The following is a 19,381-nucleotide window of genomic DNA, read 5'->3' as shown; positions in this document are numbered from 1 at the left end:
ATGAATGAACCTCCTGCACTAAACCTCCCAGTGCAAGGCTGCCGCGGTGTTTGCTTTTTAAGGATAAAGGTCATGTCCACATATGATAAAAGGCAATAATGAAACATCTGTCATCCGCTGACAGAGCTACGGCTGTTGCCATGGCAACCCTCTCCATTCATTCCTCTCTGGTCAACCCTCGAGCGCAACTGTGTGCGCGCTGCGTTGGACTCTTTTGATTGGACGAGACCTCGACCATGCAGGGAACCATATCATACCGGAAAAAGAGGGGCGTGGCTTCTCTTAAAGGCGTCAAATGCATAATGTGCCCGTAAGGTACTGTAATAGATTTCTGTCCATTGATTAATAATGAAGGGAAGACAGTAGCACGGGTCTACTCTTGTTTATATTAGGTTGAATAAGGTTGAAACCAATCACTTTTTTTCTGAAATAAGAGATGAAAAAATCAGTGCGAAGACAACATGAGGCAAATAACAGAGTAAAATAACATCTTCAACCTGCAGGACGTCCCCCCCCACACACACACACACACTCACACCAAACTTTGTTACATCCAAACAGACCTGACAAGCTTGATGAAGTTCAGATTCTTGAAGTTTAATCAACCCATTCTGGTTCACGGTCGTGTGTACAGAATTGGGACTTCTGCCTGAAAGCGTTACTTCAGGGATGAATTTCCCAAATGCTGTTGCTTGACGTGGAAAAAGTCTTCGGAACAGTGAGAAAGATGATCGTTCATTTTAGATCTATTGAATCACTACATTCTGTTCACTTAAAAAAAAAAAACCTTCGTTCGAAAGGTTTGTTTACTGAATCGTGCAGTGTTCAGTCAGTTGAGCCGTGTTGAACAGCAAGTTTCAGACTGCGGAGCAGAGCTAATTTGTCAAAGGTGAATCAGCCGTGTAAAGATAACATTTGCCAACATGACCAGATGAGCCCAATTCTCATTTAAATGCCACTGAAATGGCACCATAGACCCAGAGATCCAATCACTGTCACACCTGTCGTTTCAGTTGTTGCTATTATCAAGAATACATTTGAAGTTTAAAGTCGTTTGGATGATTGTGTCTCATTTTTTTGTCACCAAAAACAGGTTTTAGTCGGTACGTTTTTGATGACTAAACCTGGTCCAGGGAGAGAAAAAGGGCTTTGGCAGTGCAGTACTGACAAAAGACACGCTGGGACTCCTTGAGAGGGTCAGAATTCTGACGTTATTCTGTCAGGATTACAGCAACAACCTCAGAGTGGCAGGTTTAAATGGCAGTCAGGGCTATGACACGCGCAGCCATGATCGCCATGACACAACAACACTATTCAGGTGTGACAGGCTGAAGTCTGAGGGTCTGAGGTGTAAGCTGACAGTCTGAGATGACCTTGATTCGGTTCTGAGGGGCTTTAATCTTGAGTTTGATTGAGGCATCCAGGTGGTGTGTGCAGCCTGTTGAGTTCCTGCACCCACAAAATGACAACTGAACAGCGAGGAAATTAATTAGTTCAATACGTTCACCCAAAAGATTCGTTTATTCGAACGATTCGTTCGCCTGCGATACAACGTTAAAGTCTCTCTCTCTCTCTCTCTCTCTCTCTCTCTCTCTCTCTCCATCCAATCAGCGTTTAAAATTGTGTGAAATTGTCCTTAAAATCTGAAAGAGTGGTACGTTCTTTATATATACTATGTCGTTAATTTTCCGTAGTTATAATCAAGTAAGGCGTGATTGGTCTATGGTGGGAATTGGTGCGGAGGGGACGAGTTCAGGAAGCCGGTGGGACTACATGATACGCCGGGTAATGTGTCAGTCACCGGGCGGCCATGGGAAGTGTGAGGTTAGGTAGCGCTGCAGCTAGCAGTGAGAGTAGATATGCACACATTGAATGAAAGTCGTCAGTGCAGCAGCCTGACTGTGACCACCTCCATCTGGCAATATCAGCACCCACTCTAGGCAACCTAGACTTTTGAGTTTATGCGCCCGGTGAGATTGTTTCAGCAGAGATTAACATACACATTGACAGAATATAAGTTTGAAGATATTCGCGAGAGGGAAGGTAAGTGTCATTTAACGTTAGCCTGACTCAGACCACGTATTTCTGGTTAGACAGGTAGGTAAGCTAGCTAGCATAACTGACCAGCGTGACTCGCTGCTGAATTATACTGTCATCGCAGTGCTTATTCAGTAGAGAGGCTACACGGTACGAATATATTCACGTTAAGCTTTAATATGTGTTCATATTTCCGCTGTTGGTAAACGATTCGGCGTGTCCATGTGCTACCGCCGGTACTGGTCCTGTTAGCATCTCGGCTAACTTCATGATATCGTGTTGCATGTCATCGAGACCAGCTCGCTAGCTCCTCTGGGTTGCGAACATTTTCTGGTCAAAAAGTGGAAGGGTTACTTTCGGGCTGCTACTGAAAGTGGGCTGCTGTCGAGCGGCTTCTGACGCTGAGTGTCTGTGTGTCGAGGACCAGGGCTGTGTGTGGCAATGCAGCGGGTCACGGCGCAGCTCGTCGCCTGGCTGGTCGCAGCGGTGCTGGCGCTGCTGGCGGAACAGTGTTGGGCAGACGGCAGCGGCCCCAGCCTGGCTGAACGGGTTATCTGGGCTGTCAACGCCGGGGGTGAAGCGCATGTTGATGTGCACGGTATTCACTTCAAAAAAGACCCGTTGGAAGGGAAGATTGGGAAAGGTGAGTTACCACTGAATGAATGAGAATGTTTGGCTGCACCTGCAAGGTGTTGCTGACACTTTACATGCATGCGCCTCTAGTACAGTTAGACACATCTGCATGATCTGGCTTCCGCAAGTAACACGAACTAATGAGGAGTCAGCATAGAGAACCGCAGCTCCGCCCCCTTCTGTCTCAGTATGCAGAGGAAGCAGGTGGCGATATGATCAAATTGGCTGGAGAAAGTCTGCCTTGGCCCAGTTATGAAGTTGTAAAAGCAAGTTTGAGTGTGATTTTTTTTTTTTTTTTGTCATTTTAGACAGAAGGGATCCCCTTTCTTTGAATGAAGTAGCTTGTTCTAGTTCAACATTGTGATGTAATTGATTTAAGCCATAGTACTTTTTTTCAGACATGCAGTGAATAATGTGGTCTTGTTCTCAGTGTTTATCTCGATTCTTTTCCTCTGTAGCATCTAACTACGGGGTGCGTCTGCCAATCCTGCGCTCCAGTCAGGAGGATCAAATCCTATACCAGACAGAGCGCTACAACGAGGACACTTTTGGATATGATATCCCCATTCGTGAGGAAGGCGACTACATACTTGTCATGAAGTACGCTGAGGTGTACTTCGCTCAGTCACAACAAAAGGTGTGGCAAAAGATCAGTCAGATATGATTGCAGCATGAATGTAGTTGCTTTATTCATACACATCAGTTTGTGCCTTTTTTAATGACTGCATAAATACGCCCGTTGTGGCTTTGCAGGTGTTTGATGTACGTCTAAACGGCCACGTGGTGGTGAAAGACCTGGATATCTTCGATCGAGTGGGTCACAGTACCGCACACGATGAAACGGTGTCCTTCTCCATTCGACGGGGCAAACTGAGTGTAAAAGGAGAGGTGTCGACCTTCAACGGCAAGCTCATGGTCGAGTTTGTGAAGGTGAGTTCCTCCCCGCTACCTGATCAGAGAAAGGGAGTGAAACATTTTGAAACTAGTTTTGTTTTCTTAATCTTGTTCAGACAGGTCAGTGAGGTTGGAAATAATCCAGAAACGGATCATTTTATAATGTCATTTGTGTAATTAAAGCCCTCACAATCATTACACGCCCATCCTCATCTTCATCATCATCATCATCAATAGTAATCACGTGGCTAGCCAAGCTCGCCAATATGAAGCTTATATAAAACACGGAATGAATTTTTGAAATGATCAGGGGATTCAGCTGACTGTTGCAGTCCTTTCGCTCTGGTGTGAAGCCGTCTGTCGGATTACTGTGACATCACCGGTGCGTGACGCTGTTTCCTTGCTCTTCCTCGCCGTTGTTGCCGATCAGCCTCTGATGAGCTGACACGTGTCATTTATTCAGCATTCAAGAGCAACTCTGCCTCAACCTTGTTTGGTTGAATGAGGACGGTGCGCACATTTCCAGGTGGACTGTGATTCTTAAAGGGAAAGTGCTTGCAGGAAACTGCACAGTTTTAGGAATCTGGATGTGTTTTGGGCCATTTTTGTTTGTTTTTTTGCGCAGGAAGAATCCTGCCCACCGTATCATAAATGAAACCCCAGCAGTTTCCTCAGGCTAGATATGTTGTGATGGCCAACTTTGCATCGCGAACACTGCAGAGAACATTGTCTTTGTCAAATTTTGAAAACTGTAGCAATAATTCACCGCGGGCGGCTGTGTTTGGTCTTGGAAACCGGTTTGGAATCTCTAACGTGCACTTCTGTGTGATGGATTGTTGCAAGGTGGTTCCAACATAATTCAGCTGGTACCGTTTTTACAGAGTTCAGTACCTGGCCCTATGTTTTATAGTGAGTTTCTGCTCCTTTTTTTTTTTTTTTTTTTTTTGCCAGAGGAAAACTTTAGAAGTCTACCGTTAACTTACCTGCTCTGCATCACATGGCAAAAGGACACTAATTAAAACCAGGTGCTGATTCTATGTCCCTGTGCACTCCTTTTATTGAGATCCGTGATGAGCGACCTGACCTCAGGCGGTCAGCCAGTCACCGAGACCACATTGTGGCTGCATCGAGCCCTGAATGCATCCTGGGCCACATTGACGGACGACCTCGTCAGCTGGCGTCCTTCAATTGAGCAGGAACGGCTGATCCTGTTGGTAGTGTCACAGTGTCTGATCGTGTTGAAAAGTGCTTTTAATTTACAACTGTAAGCTCACCCCCCCCCCCCTCAGACAATCACCTGACATCCCAAACAAGACAGTAATTCCTTTTAATGTGAAAAATCTGTGACTGATCAGATCCTGTTGATCCACAGCAACAAATAAACAGGGATCTCATCTCTGCGTGATTTGAGCGACATGTTTGCATGTGTGCTGTTTGCGTTATAAACAAACGGTGCTGCTAAATATGGTGGATAAAAACATTGCAAATGGAAATATTGCAGCTTTTTATTTGCATACTGCACAGGGAGGTAAGATACAATCATAGGAGCCACATGTAGATGTGTGGTTTTTTTTTTTAAGACCAAGTGTGAACGCACAGCAGATTTTTCAACTTGTGATCACATCACATCAGGACATTTCCTAATAGCAGTTGTACACGTGGCCTCCCATGAGCACTTACCAGACAGATATTTCCTCTAAAGTTGATTAAAATGGCTGGACCCGAGAGCGCGTCAGACTTGGATTCACTCCATAACTGCTGGCCAGGTGTGTAAATAAACAGCAGCATGCTAACACGTTCAACTGAAACGCTGAGGCGTCACCGTTGTGTACAGCTCCTTTTCGCCGCTACAAAATAGCCCCAAAAAAATCAGGTGGAACAGTTTCGATGATAACGTGTTGTAGAGTAAAAGTCGTCACATTTCCACTCTCCTCACATGAAAAACAGAACTGAAATATTGAGTGATGCTTGTGATTTCATGTTTTAAGTGAAAGGTCATGCATTTCATCAGATTGAATCCTTTGGAAAGTGGTGCTCATGCGCTTAGATATGTCCAAATTGTATTTTGTGTTTTGTGTTATTATTGTGTTTGCCCCCCCCAAAAAAGTCATATTGCCGGTTGCTGGTTGTGTGAGGCTGAATAACTCCTCGCCAGTACTGCTGAGCCGGCCGCTGGCCTTAGGTTTGAACGTCTCTTCTCTTTAAGGGGACAGCGTTCCCTCGTTAGTCAGCCGTCATCGCTATCAGTCAGAAGATTTGAATATGTAATTGTAGACCTCGTGCTAGGAGGCTAAAGAGGCTGGCACACTTCGCTTGAGGAGTCCTGCTGCAGTGACCTCTTTCTCCTTTTAATTAATTTTTTAAATCTTTCCCTTCCTGGATTTTATCTTTTTTTTTTTTTTTTTTTTTTTTTTTTTTTTTTTAATTCAGCAAATGTTCAAATTGTTCCAAGTATAAAATGGCAACTTTTTCTTCTTGTTCCACCTGCTCCACGTGCTGATTCTTTCCTTTTTAACATGACATAGGTAGAAGTGTCATCGCTTCCTCTTGTTTTTGCTCATAAATGGTGAAGTTTCTCGTGCTTACATCTGGTATCTGTCTCTGCTCTGATCTCTATTTCAGGGTTATTATGATAACCCCAAGGTCTGCGCGCTCTATGTCATGAAGGGAACATTAGAGGGTGAGTAGTTTCTACAGTCAGGCTCAAACATTGTACACAGTAAATACGAGTACTCTGACTATTCAGGTACCTTCTTTTTTTTTCTTTTTTTTTTTTACTTGTCTTCCCATGTGCTGCTGTCACACGAAAAGATGTACCGAAACTTCAGCCTCACCCCGGTTTGGAGCAGCGTGACGATGTTGACGACGAAGATGAAGACGTTGAAGGAGGCGAGGACGGTGCTAAAAAGAAGCTCCCACCAGGCTCCAAGTACAGGGTCCAGTCAGGACCCAGAACACCAAACCCTTACGCAGCCGACAACAGCAGCCTCATGTTCCCCATCCTGGTGGCGTTCGGGGTCTTCATCCCCACGTTGTTCTGCCTGTGTCGGCTGTGAGAGAGAAGCAGCCAGATGGACATGAGACTACGGCAGGAGAGGGAGGTGGGGGTGGGGGAGGGGGGGCAAGGGGACACCAGCAGCACAGGAGAGAGGCTCGGTGTAACCACGACGACGGAGGACAATATAGTTTGGGGGAGTTGCTGCGGGACAAGGCAGATGCTGCTGTCAAACTGTCACTGAGGAAAGGAAGGAGACGTAGGAAGTGTGTCGCTTCTTTGTGAATGTGTTTCGCATCCACCTCTGCTGACCCTTGTGAACATTAGTCATTTCCACTCAGAAACTTGGCAGGATTCACACACGCGCTAGTCTTCAAGGTCTGAAACCACGCGTCGTCATCAGCCAGCGGATGCCTGTCCGTCTGGGCCTCTTTTATAAACTGAACGTTTTCTACTGGGTGTAGCGAGGAAGCACACTCCGTTCAACACTCCCGCTCAGCTCCTCATTCACATCCCACCGTCAAATTGGAAATGGTGCTGCTGAGAAATTGAAGTAGAGTAGCGTGGCTGCCATTTGAGAGGCTCTCATTTTTGTGTCTTTGGACCCCAGTCCGGTTAGTCCCGCATCGGTGTGCCATCACCATATGATGTTGACAGGTTTGGAGCTAGCTTTGTAGCTGTTTTTTTGTCTAACTCAGCTTGCCTTTCAAGAGGATGGCTTTTGAATCCCACACTTCTGATCCAGGGCCTTAAACGTGTCCTCAACAGTGATCACAAATTCAGTCGGGAGGGTTCTTTTTTTTTCTTTTCCAAGTTTGATCCACTTTTAAAATCTAGACCTTACAGTGTGAGAATGTTGACGTTTCAACATTCGACCCCCATTTTTGTATGAGTAACAGACACCAATTGAGTTTATCGCGAGGCAGAGTTTATGCTGTGAAATGCTACTCAAGCTCTTTTCATCGCTGTATTTAATGTGATCTTTGCCTTTTTACTTCATTCGTTACTTATGCATGTTTGCCTTTTGTTTCACCAAAGAATGTCTTTTTTTTTGTGGGGGGGGGGGGGGGAGAAGCTGTGTAGCCTGAAGTCAAGAAAATACATGGCTTGTGTTTGTTTTTGGTGTGTGTCTCGATTTAAAAGCCTTCACGAGGCCTCCGTCTCGTCAGAACCTGAGAAGAGGTCGCTGCAGCTTCAGGTTAATAACACAAGGAACAGCCAGAATCTGTGCCATCATCCCCCCACCCCCCCACCAACCAACATTGACTGACTCACCTGCAGCACCAGACTGGAAAGCACAACTTCACTCAAGTTTACCAGATTTCTTGATTCCCTGCAGTCTTGACTTAGCCTTTTCAAATCTGTCTTAAAACTTCTTAATGTCAAGTCTGCTGTTGTCCAGTTAAGCTCCTTGTTCAGCTTCTTGAATCGAGCAAATTCAAAAATATATATATATATAAAAATAAATTTGAAAAAAATCACACACACACGTGTATATACGTGTCTTTTCCCCTGCCACGTTATCCTCTTTGGCTCTCAGACAATGATATCCTTGAACTTTTTCCGTTGAGCCTGAAAAGAATCTTTGTTTTTCATTAGACGAGTCGTGTTATGACCCCGCCCCCCTCCTATTTATGTGTCAAGTTACCTCCCTCAAGTGCTACGCTCGACTCCAAGGATGATTTTCTAACCTTGCTTGTTTCGCTAATGCGTCTTAAATGTCCCCCTCCCCCCTCCCCCCCCCCCCCCCGACATGCTGTTGCCATATGCAGTACTTGAAAAAACGGTTAATAATTCAGGTGTTGTGGAGCCTTTCGTCACTGCTTGATTCTCCTCCCCACTTTGATCGATGCTGAGCGCCAGAAAATAGTCGTCCAGTTGTAGGCGATTGTTTCTTTTTCTGGTGTCTCTTAAGTTGTAAACTCCTATTTAAGACATATAAGCACCTTTTTTTCTTTTTTTTTTTTTTTTTTTTCTTCTGAAAGGATGCAAAACGTTCCTGTAATCAGCACCAAAGTCCTGTTCCTCTGCAAACCTACACAGTTACGTGTGTATATAAGTTACAAAATCGGACGACTTTTTATGGCGTGACAACACTTTTGTTCCCACCACTTTTTTTGTTTTAGATGTTCTGTTGAGGAAGACTTTGTGGCCTTTCTTCTGGGGAGGAACGGTTATTGGTACAGAATATTAAAAGAAAAGAATACGGCAGACGGATAAACGGACTGTCAAAGTCAAATAAATGAGATTGTCTGAAAATGTGGGATCTTCCATTATTTTATATATATATATCTACTATATAAATATAATTTAAATTTGAGTGGGGCTGATCTGGAGATATTTTATAATACACTTTGGGTTTGTATGTTTGAATTTTTTTCCTCAGGATCTGTTTTTTGTGATATTTTATTGGTGTGACATTTTTTGCACTGCCTGATGTATGTTTAAATTTATGTCTTTTCGTGCGTGCGTGTGTGTTTTGTCATTGTTGCCTTGAATTATTGAATACATCGTGCTTTAACATCATTAGCCTTCTTTTTCCCTTCGTCTGTGTTTAAATTTTTCAGGGCTGGAGTTTTAAAGAGAGAGACAGACGGATGAATTCATCCAGAGTGTGACGCTGGACAGCAGCGAAGTGGAAGAGCTGTGTGAAATGTCTCCAGTTTTTGATGTTTTATTGTGAGTTAATCTCCCAGTTGTAAGTACAGCAGTGGAATGAGGATCTGCTCTGTTTCTTTTTCACATGAGAACCAAAGACTTGCTGTTCATTCCATCCAAATTCGTCCGTGTCCTGACGTGACTTTAACGGTTCTTAACCCTTTTCTTTCCTTGGTAACCAAGAAAGGAAACCATCTTGAATCCCCCCCCCCCCCCCCCCCCCATCATGAGCCAACCTCTTTTTTTTTTTAAACCTTTCCACATTCGCCCTTGCTTCAATTCCTCTTCTTCATGTGAAATTATTTTGTTGACAAGTGATGAGACCTTTTTACAGCTTGATGCTTTTTTTCTTTTCTCTGCAAGGCGTGATTGAATTTAAACAGAGACAAATTGAACAGCAAAACCTCAACAACCTCCATCGTCCAGGACGTATGTGCGAGTGTGTGCGCTTACAAAAATCGAGTCCTACTGTATAGATATGGGTGTGTTGGAGGGATACGTGCTGTCTCGAGGGGCTGTAGGCAGCAGCTGGAGGACTGTGTATCTGAGACCCCCGATCTTACGAGCATATATCTGCAAAGTGGGAAATGCTGATAAATGCTGTCTCTTTTTAATAAATGTGCTATTTTATCAGATTGTGTCACTGCTTTTTTTTTTTGACTCATTAATCATTGTGTGAGGTAATCTGGGATAATCCTGATTGGTTTTACTTATCTCCAGCTGCAAATTTACATTTTCAGCTGAGCTATTTCTGAAATGATAAATCATTATTTGGAAAATGTCTTTAAAACTGAGGAGTCTGCACTATTGTCTACCATTGTTAGATTTAATAACCAAAGGACAAACACAGTACGTCATAGTCAAAATTCCCATATTAATATATATATATTTACAGAACATTTATAAATTAATAGATTTGATATTGAAGTGCATCATTTCTTTGTACACTTTGAGACGGCTTAGAAGTTAGAAAAGAGAAACGTGAAATATTGCTTTGATTGGTCTCAGCAGTCCAGTCTCATAGTACTACTACTTCATAGGTAGTATAAAGCCATGAATGGGGTGTGTAAGACGTGAACACCGCTGGCTCCACATGACACCGCTAGTCCTGCTTGACTGCAGCTCAGGAGCAAACCCAGCTCCCCAAGAACATGGCCGCCGGCATCCTGTAGAGCAGGTTTTCCTTGTGGTCCCCTGTAGGAATCCGCCTGGTGTATGCTCACCAGGCTGTGGCCTCCACCGGCACCGCCTGCTGCCTCCTGCAGAATCTGGAAGAGGAACATCAGATCCACTCTCAGCTCCACTGTGTTCCCCCGTGACCTTGAGCTGAAACTAAAAGAGCCAAGGACACAGTTTAGACCGTGTGATCCACCTTTATCTCGGAGGGCTTTTAGACTAGATTTTAGAATGTCAAACTGGGAAAATGTGGGATTGTTACCTTGTAGGATGATTCCACTTTGCCAGAGATGGAAGTACGGGGTGGACGTCCAGATGTTGAGGGTTTGACAGCTGCAGGTGAAGCTCCGCTCTCATAATCATCAATGATAAGATCTCCCTGGTGAGGAGGAACTCCACGTCTGTACCTGGAGAACAAGAGGAGGAGGAGGAACATCCATCATCATCAGATTCACGGGACAGGAGGCTTCTCAGTGGCACGCTCACCCCCGGGAATCAGAATGGGCTCTCCAGCACCGAGGTGATGTTTTCAATCCTAATACCTTGTTAATCTGTCAGCAGGACATCTCAACAACTCTTGGAGGGGACGTTAAGCTCACTAAGACTCATTTGTATGCAGATAACATGGCCTCTTCTGTACAGCTGAATTAATCAAGCCATTAACGTCCTCCAAGCTGCATTTCAAGCACTTTGGCTCTCACGTTATAAAATACAAAACAGAAAGAAAATGAAAAACACCTTTTGACAACTGATCCGAGGACATGCACTCCCTACTGCGTCTCTCCCTGGAAAGCAGTCAGATACTGTAGTTTAAGTTTTGTTTGATGTGGTTTTTTTATGGTGCATCTTCTTCTTCTATGGTTGTGTGTGTCATGATGTTCTCATCTGTAATGGTAACAGGATGCGCCTCACCCTGAACACATGGACTCATCTTTGCAAACTTTCTCGCTCAACACTCAAATCAACTCTATTTCTCACGAGTGATTTTTAAATGCTACCACTGCCTTTGGAGGGGTTTAGCAAAAAGATTATCTTTTAAACCTGGAAAACCTCATGCATTTGTTGCTCTTTTCCTCTAATTTCCATCTTTTGTCTAAACTTTAACATCATAGACAGATTATGGGCTGCAGCTGTTTTACACCAAGATGTCTGTGGAGGAAGTTAATTTAACTCATGGCTGCCAGTTTGAAAGTTGGAGAGTTGTTGATGACTGGGAGTCTGAGCTCTCACAGGCCTCTGGACGGGTTGACTTGAGGAGCTTCCAGCTGCAGTTGATTAATTTAATAGTCAGATTAACCAGATTTTACATTGACTGTCTTGGTGGTTGAACTGACGATTGTGTTCACCACCAATGCACGCAACACATATAAAATACAAGTCCGATTAATGCCGACAGGCTCGGCTTTGTCTTACCTCCTCTCCAGCGACCCTGAATTCCTTTGACGCTCCGGCAGCTGAGTCCTTCACGGCAGCAGTGGTAAACCCGCCGCACAAAGCTGAACAGAGATTTCTCTGGGAAAACCAAACCCCGCGAAACTCCTGAAGAAAACGGACGAACGCGGAGCTGCAGTACCGTGGCATTATCCTGAGCAGGCCGTGTGTTTTCCAGCCAGGGCGCCGCCAGCTCTGCGCAGCGCTCCCGGTGCGCCTCCGTCACCCCGCGCCTCCACCGCCTCGACGCGTCCGTGCGTAAATTTGGCGAGTCATTTGTGAGCTCCTGCGTGTTTACTGCGCGGCCAAATACTCCAGTGTCACTTGTCATCAGCAAGGTAAGAAACACAGCAATGAAGCGGCAGCGTGAAGAAGCCATATTTCTGAATCCTGCGTTTCTGAGGTGCCAAGTCCCCAAACTCTCCATCCGGATGCCTCGCTCTGCCTGCTATATATCCCCACTGACAATGGGAACATCTCACCTCTTAGAATTTGAATCCTGACCCTCCTCACTGTCCCTGCCCCTCTTTTTGTTCGTGCCCTCAACTACCCATTTGCCCCCCTACTGACTCCTTTTAATGCGCTTGCATAATGAGGCGCCCCCAAGAGCACCGAGCCTCTCCATTCACATTCAGCTACTTAGCTAATGACTCTAATTACTCCATATTTGGATCATCAAGAACGAGCGTATTTAGACCTCGCACAGCACAGAAACCCTCGCATAGATCCCGAATAATAACATTTTATAAACATGCGTTTGGCTTCCAAATAGCGCGCGTCCTGCCTCGCACCGTTCTAAGGCTTTAAGCTGCTGGGGAACAATGGGGCCAGATCGCAGGGCCCCTGATGGCCCTAATAAGACCCTGTTGCTCCCGTGGCTTTTACACAAGCATTTACAAAAGTAGCACACAAGACTCAGCCCTGACATTATGGAAACCTTTTCATTTAATTCTCACTAATGATGCAAAATTGATCTTAACAGTAAAAAAATATCAGGATATTCGTTGCTGAGTAGATACATTTAAAGATTTAGGTTATTTTTTTTGTTCCTATTTAATGTTTTAGCTTCACTGGCTTAAACTATGTGCAGAATTTGACTTTATTCTCCAATTCAGTGTCTAAAATGTACTTAATTCATATATTTAAAGGGAACATGGCAGGATTTGTTGTATCATTAATATTCTTAAAGCTGATCCTGGTTCAGTATTTAGCTTGAGACAAGTATAAATGGAACTTCAAAGAGAGGGGAAGCAGAACATGTTTTGAGTCCAACAGTTCAATGTGTGAAATGAAAAATATTTATATAACATGGAATTTCTAAGGAGGGAAAAAAGTCTGTGACATTTGGAGGATTCATAGTTGGTGGTTACAGCTGTTTTTACACACAGAAAACACCAGACATTCTTAAAAGTACTTCTGTACACATTAATACTTGTCTGTGCAGTATTTAATTGAAGTAAATAGACCATAGGTTTTTTTGTACAAATGCAGTTTATTTCTAATAAGGAAGCAAGAGAAATAAACTATAAAATAATTTGACTGAAAATAATCTTTACTCTGATATCGTCTGTTGACAGAAGCTTATTGTTGTAGGAGACGTGTGACGATAATGTGTTTTATTAAGTGTAGAGTGCATGTAAAGTAAGTAAACCCTCATCAGCTGCACAATAACTGGAACTGTGACTCACTGTCACCAACCTAACTTTAAAAAATATTAATACATAAATTCAGCTGGCTACACATAGAAAAACCCTTCAACTGCTACACTTGGGATCATTCTATCCAGTTTCTTCATATATTTGATGAGACACTCTGGAACGCTGACAGCCGCGTGCTCCCATCAGAGCAGGTTAACGCCGTGTTTCAGTAGTCTGTGTCGAGCTTTGCTGGGCAGCGAGAAGGCACTGTCCTGGTGGTTCGGGATGCCCGAGTTCCTCAGCGACACCCCGTGCTGCTGGAAGAAAGTCTCCTGGGCAATGCTGCGGGTGCCATAGACAGCAGCGCCGGCACTCCTGTGGTGACAACATCACACACACTGAGAATCCAAGCAACAGATGAAGGTACAGCGGCTTGAGAAAGAGGTCACGTGATTTATTAGTAGTAAGACAGGGCTGGCGTGTGAGCTAGAGGAAGATCATTTGTTTGGGAACAGTGATGAAGGTAACGACATATTCCTCCCCTACCCCCGACTTGTCCTCCAGGAGCCATGAAACACCCCCCAGCACCCCCCCCCCCCCAACCCCAAACGTCCCTGGCATACTGACCTGATAATAGCCTCCTGCAGAGTTTCAGTGTTACAGAAATGCGAGTGAAGAAGTGATGTGGCTCTCACAAAAGGACGCTCTGGGGCTCCCCCTGGTCGACCAGACAGGTTGGCTACAGGGACACACAATGACGAGAGACTGCAGTGTCAGTGCCGCATTAACCTGGACCAGACATCTTCACTGCACAAAGGAAGGCTGATCCCCATCTGACTAATTGGCCCCACCAGGTAGAGATGGTTGAGTTTTGCTAACTAGCAGGAAAACTTGGAAATGAAGAGGCAGAACAAGTAAAAAGATTACAGGGGGCCTCACTTGTCAGCGTGCTCTGGATGCAGTCAAAGTGGGCAAAGATGTAGGGTCCGACAGCACCTGGAACCCCTGGAGGGATGGTCCTCAGATGTGCCTCCAGTCCATTGAGCGACGCCAGGCAGCTGTGATACTGGATACAAACCAGAGAGGCAGAGCTGACTGAACCAAAGACGAGCATGACACCAGCAAGTAAGTGCATGTATGAACGGAGTCAAAATCATTCCTCGTGTGTTTGTGTCACTGGCGAGCAGTGTGATCATATGATGATGAATCAGACATGAGCTCTCACCACTTCCTCCATGGACTCTGTGTCACTCAGGAAGTGAGGCTCCACCAGCAGGGCCAGCACCAAGCCTTTCACACGGTGCTGGTACAGCGTCATGGGGATCAGGGGGGTGTCGTCAGGGTTGTCAGCTCCACCAAAGAATGGAGGGACATCTTGTGCATCACAACTGTCTTTGTTGTCATGTGACTGCTTATTCCCACCAAAGTCAAATACAGACCCTGAGAGCGAGCCTCTGTCTGCTCCGTTGAGACGGGATCCTTCGCCTTCGCTGCTGAGAAAACTATGATAGTAGGACTTGTCCCCAGCTTCCTCCTCCTCAGCTTCATTGGAAGGTTTTCCATTTGATAGAGGAGGCTCGAGGGGACCGGCGGTGCTGTGTGATGGAACTGGGCTGAACACTGAGGCGTCTGACAAGGCAGGACTCAAGGACTCCTTGTGGGGGAGCTGGGAGAGACCTGGATCAGACGGCTCGGACTCAGTGGAGGGTGAATCAGACAGCGTTCTTGACAGGCGCGTCCTCTGTAGAGGAGCGTCTTTGTTGGGAGTAGAATGTGATCTGCAGAGTAAAAGAAGCCCAAGATCATTACTGAAACATTACGGATAAAAATATGGCTCATATATGTTCTTCAGTCCCAATACAAAACCTTAATTCTCTGTCAATGGGAGCAGATTGTAGGTACTGAAGCTCGAACATGGTGAGGAAGACGGTGGTGGAGCTGACGGTGCCTCCGAACGAGCTGGAGGTGCTCGGGCCGTTGGGCTTCTGGGCCTGAGCCACAATCAAAACACTTTTACTGTCAAAAACTAGATGTAAAATGCAGGACTGACTTTCTCAACAGAAATTTCTCTCACATCTGTACAGTAAAAAGCCCGATCCAGCAGCCGTGCCAGCTTGACAACAGCTGACTAAAAAAAAAATTGTGTGTTTTAAACTTCGTATCAGTTGGACAAATGCAAAGTAACACAATGAGCATCACAGTTGCTGGGTGCAGGATTTTGTTAAACAGCTGGATGAAGTGATGGTGAACAGATGTTACAGTGGTTAGGAGAAGATGTGTTTATGTGTGTGTGTGTGTGGGGGGGGGCATGTCATCTACAAAGACTGCAGATCGATGTAGTCGACGGTGCATTCCAGTTGAACTTGGAAGCTGGGATTTCTGAATTCCTAGTTGGAAGTTACAACTGGAACCCACCTTGATGTCAGAATTCGTGGAGATGTCTGCTGTCTCTCAGGACCAAAAGTCAAAACATCTGCTCCGCACATCAGTGCTTTGCTAATGTACACATTTTAGCATTTGTGTCTTATTTGTGTAACACTGAGTCAGTTTCACACACCGTGTCCTTAATCTGTAGACAAGCTGCTACTACATTTGTATCCACAAAATATAAATTAAAGTGTCTTTATCGTGCCAACAAAGTGCGTTTTTAAAAAACACATTTTTAATTTTTGCGCTAATTGTACTTGATTGTCACCTCTAGTGTGGTGTCCCTCGCATTTCAGAGGTTCACATGTAAAAGGAACAGTATTAGTTCAAATGCTACGCTAGAAAACAGAAGCTGATTTAAACTTCAATAATTGTTGTAGAAGGAAAGTGGAATCAATCCTCGTTAGCATGAAAAGACACACTTTTGTGTCCCAAAATGCCAAACTATTCCTGTAAGAACTGCAAACAAGACAATGTGTTAATAAAGTAGAAGAACTCTAGGATGAGGCGTTGTCCCACCTGGCTGTGTGTTTCACTCTCATAAACCATCACCTTCTTTGTGAGGTCTGGGGACATTTGTGTGCTCACAACTCTGCAGGGCAAAGGAAAGATTTCAGAACCGCTTCAACTGTATATCTGAGAATGAATCATTAAGAGATCAGAACCTACCTTCCTCTGAAGAGAATACAGCCTGCTAACACCAGGGGGCAGCGCTGACAGGCCTGAAGAATGAGGGCAGCTTTTAGCAGCAGAAGTGGGTCAACCTGAGGAGGACAAATCTACTTATTCTCAGCTAAAAGTGCATTAACTGAAGTGACACATTTACAAGTTATGTGAGAGTAAACTAAGTAGTACAATCAGCACAACAACCTGTGTTTGTATGTGAGGGCTACACCATACAGTATGTAGTGTCAGACAGAGTCCTGGAATATATATACTTTTGAACAACTTGCATCTTGTGGTAACAAGTTAACTGAATTGAGGAAACAGTTTCCACATCGTGGCCTCAAATAATTACCATGCAGGTGCAAGTTATATCTTGTGGTCTCAAAACACATAAATTAAGGGAACAATTTAAATATCGTGGCCTGACATATATCTCTCTAAGTCATTTTTCTCTCAATGCCCTCTGAAAGGTGGGTCTGTATGGCTGCTCCTGGGCAAACATCATACTCCGTAACTACAGCGGGAAAAGCACAGACACTAACATTGGAATAAAAAATGGTTTGTTTAGTAATAATTCATAAAGCTGCTCCTGCACAGCAGAATCAGATAATCTAGAAATGAATCCAGTGAGATCTTCATATCTGTTGATGCAGCCTCGGTGGTTTCGCAACAGGACATTGTGACACGGACATATCCGGTGTCTGAGCGTGCATGTGTAGCAGGTGGAATGAAGAACTGGTTACATCTCAAACATACATTCGTTGAGTCGATGGTGGTCAAGCAGCTGAAGACGTGATGAAGCTCCGATGTTCCTGCCAGCAGGTGTGACAGGTACTGAGCCCAGCGAGCTGCCAGGCTTTCCTGACTGTGCAGCTGAGGAAGAGCCAAAGAGTTCAGACTCAAACGTAGCTTCACATTCTGGTATCAAAGCTGTCGTACTCCTGAAGTATCTGGTTTCACAAAGTCAAATAAAACTAATCTGGCTTTTTTCTTTCACTGCGATTCACTGACTCCAAACGCGACTTTGATGTGAGTCACATCAGTCCGGAGAAAACCCACAGAATAGACTTCGACATTCCAAGACTCCTATCAGAGGACGGCACCTGGTAGCTCTGACGCACCGAGCCGTTGTAGAAACAAAAGAGGTTTATGAGCCGATCCAGGAGCTCACACACACTGATGGTGGGGACGTCCACGGAGCAGCCCAGAGCCTGGACGAGGAAGACACAACGCACTCCCGTGACTATTCACAAACACCAATGCTGTACCTGGATCAGCTGTGAGCTCGCTCACCCAGAAGAAGTCATCCTTCATGCGGATGGCAAACTTGTTGCGGTGCAGCCTCAGTAGACGCACAGGAGCGGCGGAAAGCTCGGAAACGCATCGTCCCACGCCAGCCAGCTGGCCACAGAGCAGCTCCTGCTTGTCTACAGGCGTCTGGGGACACACACAAAGAGATGGTGGTGAAAACATGGAACCAGACAGCAGGACTAACGAGACAAAACCACTGCTCTTAAAAATACACCAGTTCATGAGGCAACAACCTCTTCAGGGTAGAAGTAGCAGATGCCCTCCCTGGTGGGGTCGCCCTCTCCCCTGACCTTGGACCCATCGTAGAGGAAGAAATAATTACACCTGCCAGAGACACACAGGAGACAGATGACTAAGCTAGCAGAAACAGGTAAAGGAAAGATATGGCATTTTGAAAAAATCCTGTAACAGGAATAACAATAATAACTGCAACTAAAAAAAGGAGAGTATTTTTGCAAGGCGTAAAGGGTTACATTTCACGTTTGCCAACAGTTTGAAGTTCTTCCCAAATTGCAAAGATTTCACAAAACATTTTAATTCACTCATGAAATCAGTAAAGTTTGGTTAAAAACACGAGTTTGATCATTTGTAATAAAACAAATGTAGCAATTACAACTGTTTAATTGTATAGGTTTGTAAACGATGTAAAATAAGACCTCTATTAAGCTACAAAAAAATAGCAATATAATTTCATTTAATAGGAATCACAGTAGTGATAATAATAAATGGAACAGGTCAGTTTAAAATGACAAGACGGGCAGCTGTTGATGTGTTTGTCTTTGACAAGTTAACATGGTTGTATTATCGTGGCGCTTCAGGGTATCTGGGTGCGGGGACGTGACAGCAACATCTGGAGTTCCTGCCGAGCGGCGTCCTCGTCAGGTCCAGCCTGCAGGTGGAGGATGAAGAAGAAGATCTTACCTCCTGGAGTCGGGCGGAATCAGTTCCGCCATGGCCGAGAGGAAGCCCAGACAAACGTGAGTATCTCTCGGTCATCGGTTACCTTTTTCTCCCACATAAAGTGAAGATGCTTTCGGACTAATTTAGCTGCGAGTCCGACCCTCGAGTTCTAACTTCTCCGAAACTCGGCTGTTGTTTACAGACTCGCCACATGTATCAGCTCGACAGTTGTGGTTAACATCCCCCGACACTGTTGACGCTCCATCAGCCCGTAAAACCTGCCGGTTGTATTTGACAGAACCTTCAGAGGACCACCGGAGGAATGCAAATCAGTCACACGCAGGGGAAGTCATGTGAAAGTACGGCGAGCGCCGAGGAACAAACTAGTGGGCCAACTTTCACAAATACAAAATAACAAGTTTTCGAGAGAAAGATTTACACTTGGTAGTTTTGATGGATACGAGAGCTCCAACACTCAATGTCTTAATCGATAGAAAGAAAATACTTTTTATCGGTTAATTGTTTAGGGTTTGGGGTTTAGAACAAGGGGGGGGGGGGCAAAAGAAGCGATTTGAGAGCGTTAATCCTCAGCAGTATGTTCTGTATCATCCTCGTT

At 44.8% G+C, this 19,381-nt stretch overlaps 3 protein-coding genes across 8 annotated transcripts; 1 reads left to right on the top strand and 2 right to left on the bottom strand.

The window, feature by feature from the left end:
* The first annotated feature begins 1,599 nt into the window (after positions 1-1,599).
* On the top strand, positions 1,600-9,935 carry mlec (malectin). Of its 4 annotated transcripts, none has more exons than XM_086207222.1 (6): positions 1,600-1,654; positions 2,459-2,680; positions 3,129-3,307; positions 3,424-3,600; positions 6,187-6,244; positions 6,376-9,935. In XM_086207222.1, the coding sequence occupies exons 2-6, from the start codon at positions 2,479-2,481 to the stop codon at positions 6,618-6,620; spliced, it is 861 nt and encodes a 286-aa protein (XP_086063348.1). In that variant the 5' UTR covers positions 1,600-1,654; positions 2,459-2,478; the 3' UTR covers positions 6,621-9,935. The 4 variants fall into 4 exon arrangements, with proteins under 4 accessions (XP_086063348.1, XP_086063349.1, XP_086063347.1 ...); XM_086207223.1 differs by having other exon boundaries at positions 1,604-1,654; positions 2,465-2,680; XM_086207221.1 differs by lacking the exon at positions 1,600-1,654 and adding an exon at positions 1,727-2,043 and having other exon boundaries at positions 2,465-2,680.
* Positions 9,936-10,072: 137 nt separating this feature from the next.
* LOC147260592 (uncharacterized) lies at positions 10,073-12,203 on the bottom strand. Of its 2 annotated transcripts, none has more exons than XM_086205469.1 (3): positions 11,807-12,203; positions 10,656-10,800; positions 10,073-10,549 (listed from the first exon to the last, which is right to left on the bottom strand). In XM_086205469.1, the coding sequence occupies exons 1-3, from the start codon at positions 12,201-12,203 to the stop codon at positions 10,252-10,254; spliced, it is 840 nt and encodes a 279-aa protein (XP_086061595.1). In that variant the 3' UTR covers positions 10,073-10,251. The 2 variants fall into 2 exon arrangements, with proteins under 2 accessions (XP_086061595.1, XP_086061597.1); XM_086205471.1 differs by having other exon boundaries at positions 10,656-10,794.
* Positions 12,204-13,254: 1,051 nt separating this feature from the next.
* On the bottom strand, positions 13,255-19,265 carry hps4 (HPS4 biogenesis of lysosomal organelles complex 3 subunit 2). 2 transcript variants are annotated; one of them, XM_086207218.1, is made up of 12 exons: positions 18,787-18,840; positions 18,099-18,189; positions 17,848-17,991; positions 17,658-17,765; positions 17,311-17,427; positions 16,558-16,652; positions 16,408-16,480; positions 15,328-15,452; positions 14,687-15,239; positions 14,401-14,527; positions 14,089-14,200; positions 13,255-13,836 (listed from the first exon to the last, which is right to left on the bottom strand). In XM_086207218.1, the coding sequence occupies exons 1-12, from the start codon at positions 18,816-18,818 to the stop codon at positions 13,665-13,667; spliced, it is 1,749 nt and encodes a 582-aa protein (XP_086063344.1). In that variant the 5' UTR covers positions 18,819-18,840; the 3' UTR covers positions 13,255-13,664. The 2 variants fall into 2 exon arrangements, with proteins under 2 accessions (XP_086063344.1, XP_086063343.1); XM_086207217.1 differs by having other exon boundaries at positions 13,257-13,836; positions 17,676-17,765; positions 18,787-19,265.
* Between the last annotated feature and the right edge of the window lie 116 nt (positions 19,266-19,381).

The sequence above is a fragment of the Aulostomus chinensis genome, chromosome 6 (genome assembly GCF_037954235.1).
Source record: "Aulostomus chinensis isolate RoL2024-O1b breed Wild chromosome 6, RoL_Achi_v1.0, whole genome shotgun sequence".
Taxonomy (NCBI): domain Eukaryota; kingdom Metazoa; phylum Chordata; class Actinopteri; order Syngnathiformes; family Aulostomidae; genus Aulostomus; species Aulostomus chinensis.
The sequence above is the reverse complement of the archived record's forward strand: the minus strand, read 5'-3'. Positions and strand labels throughout refer to the sequence as shown.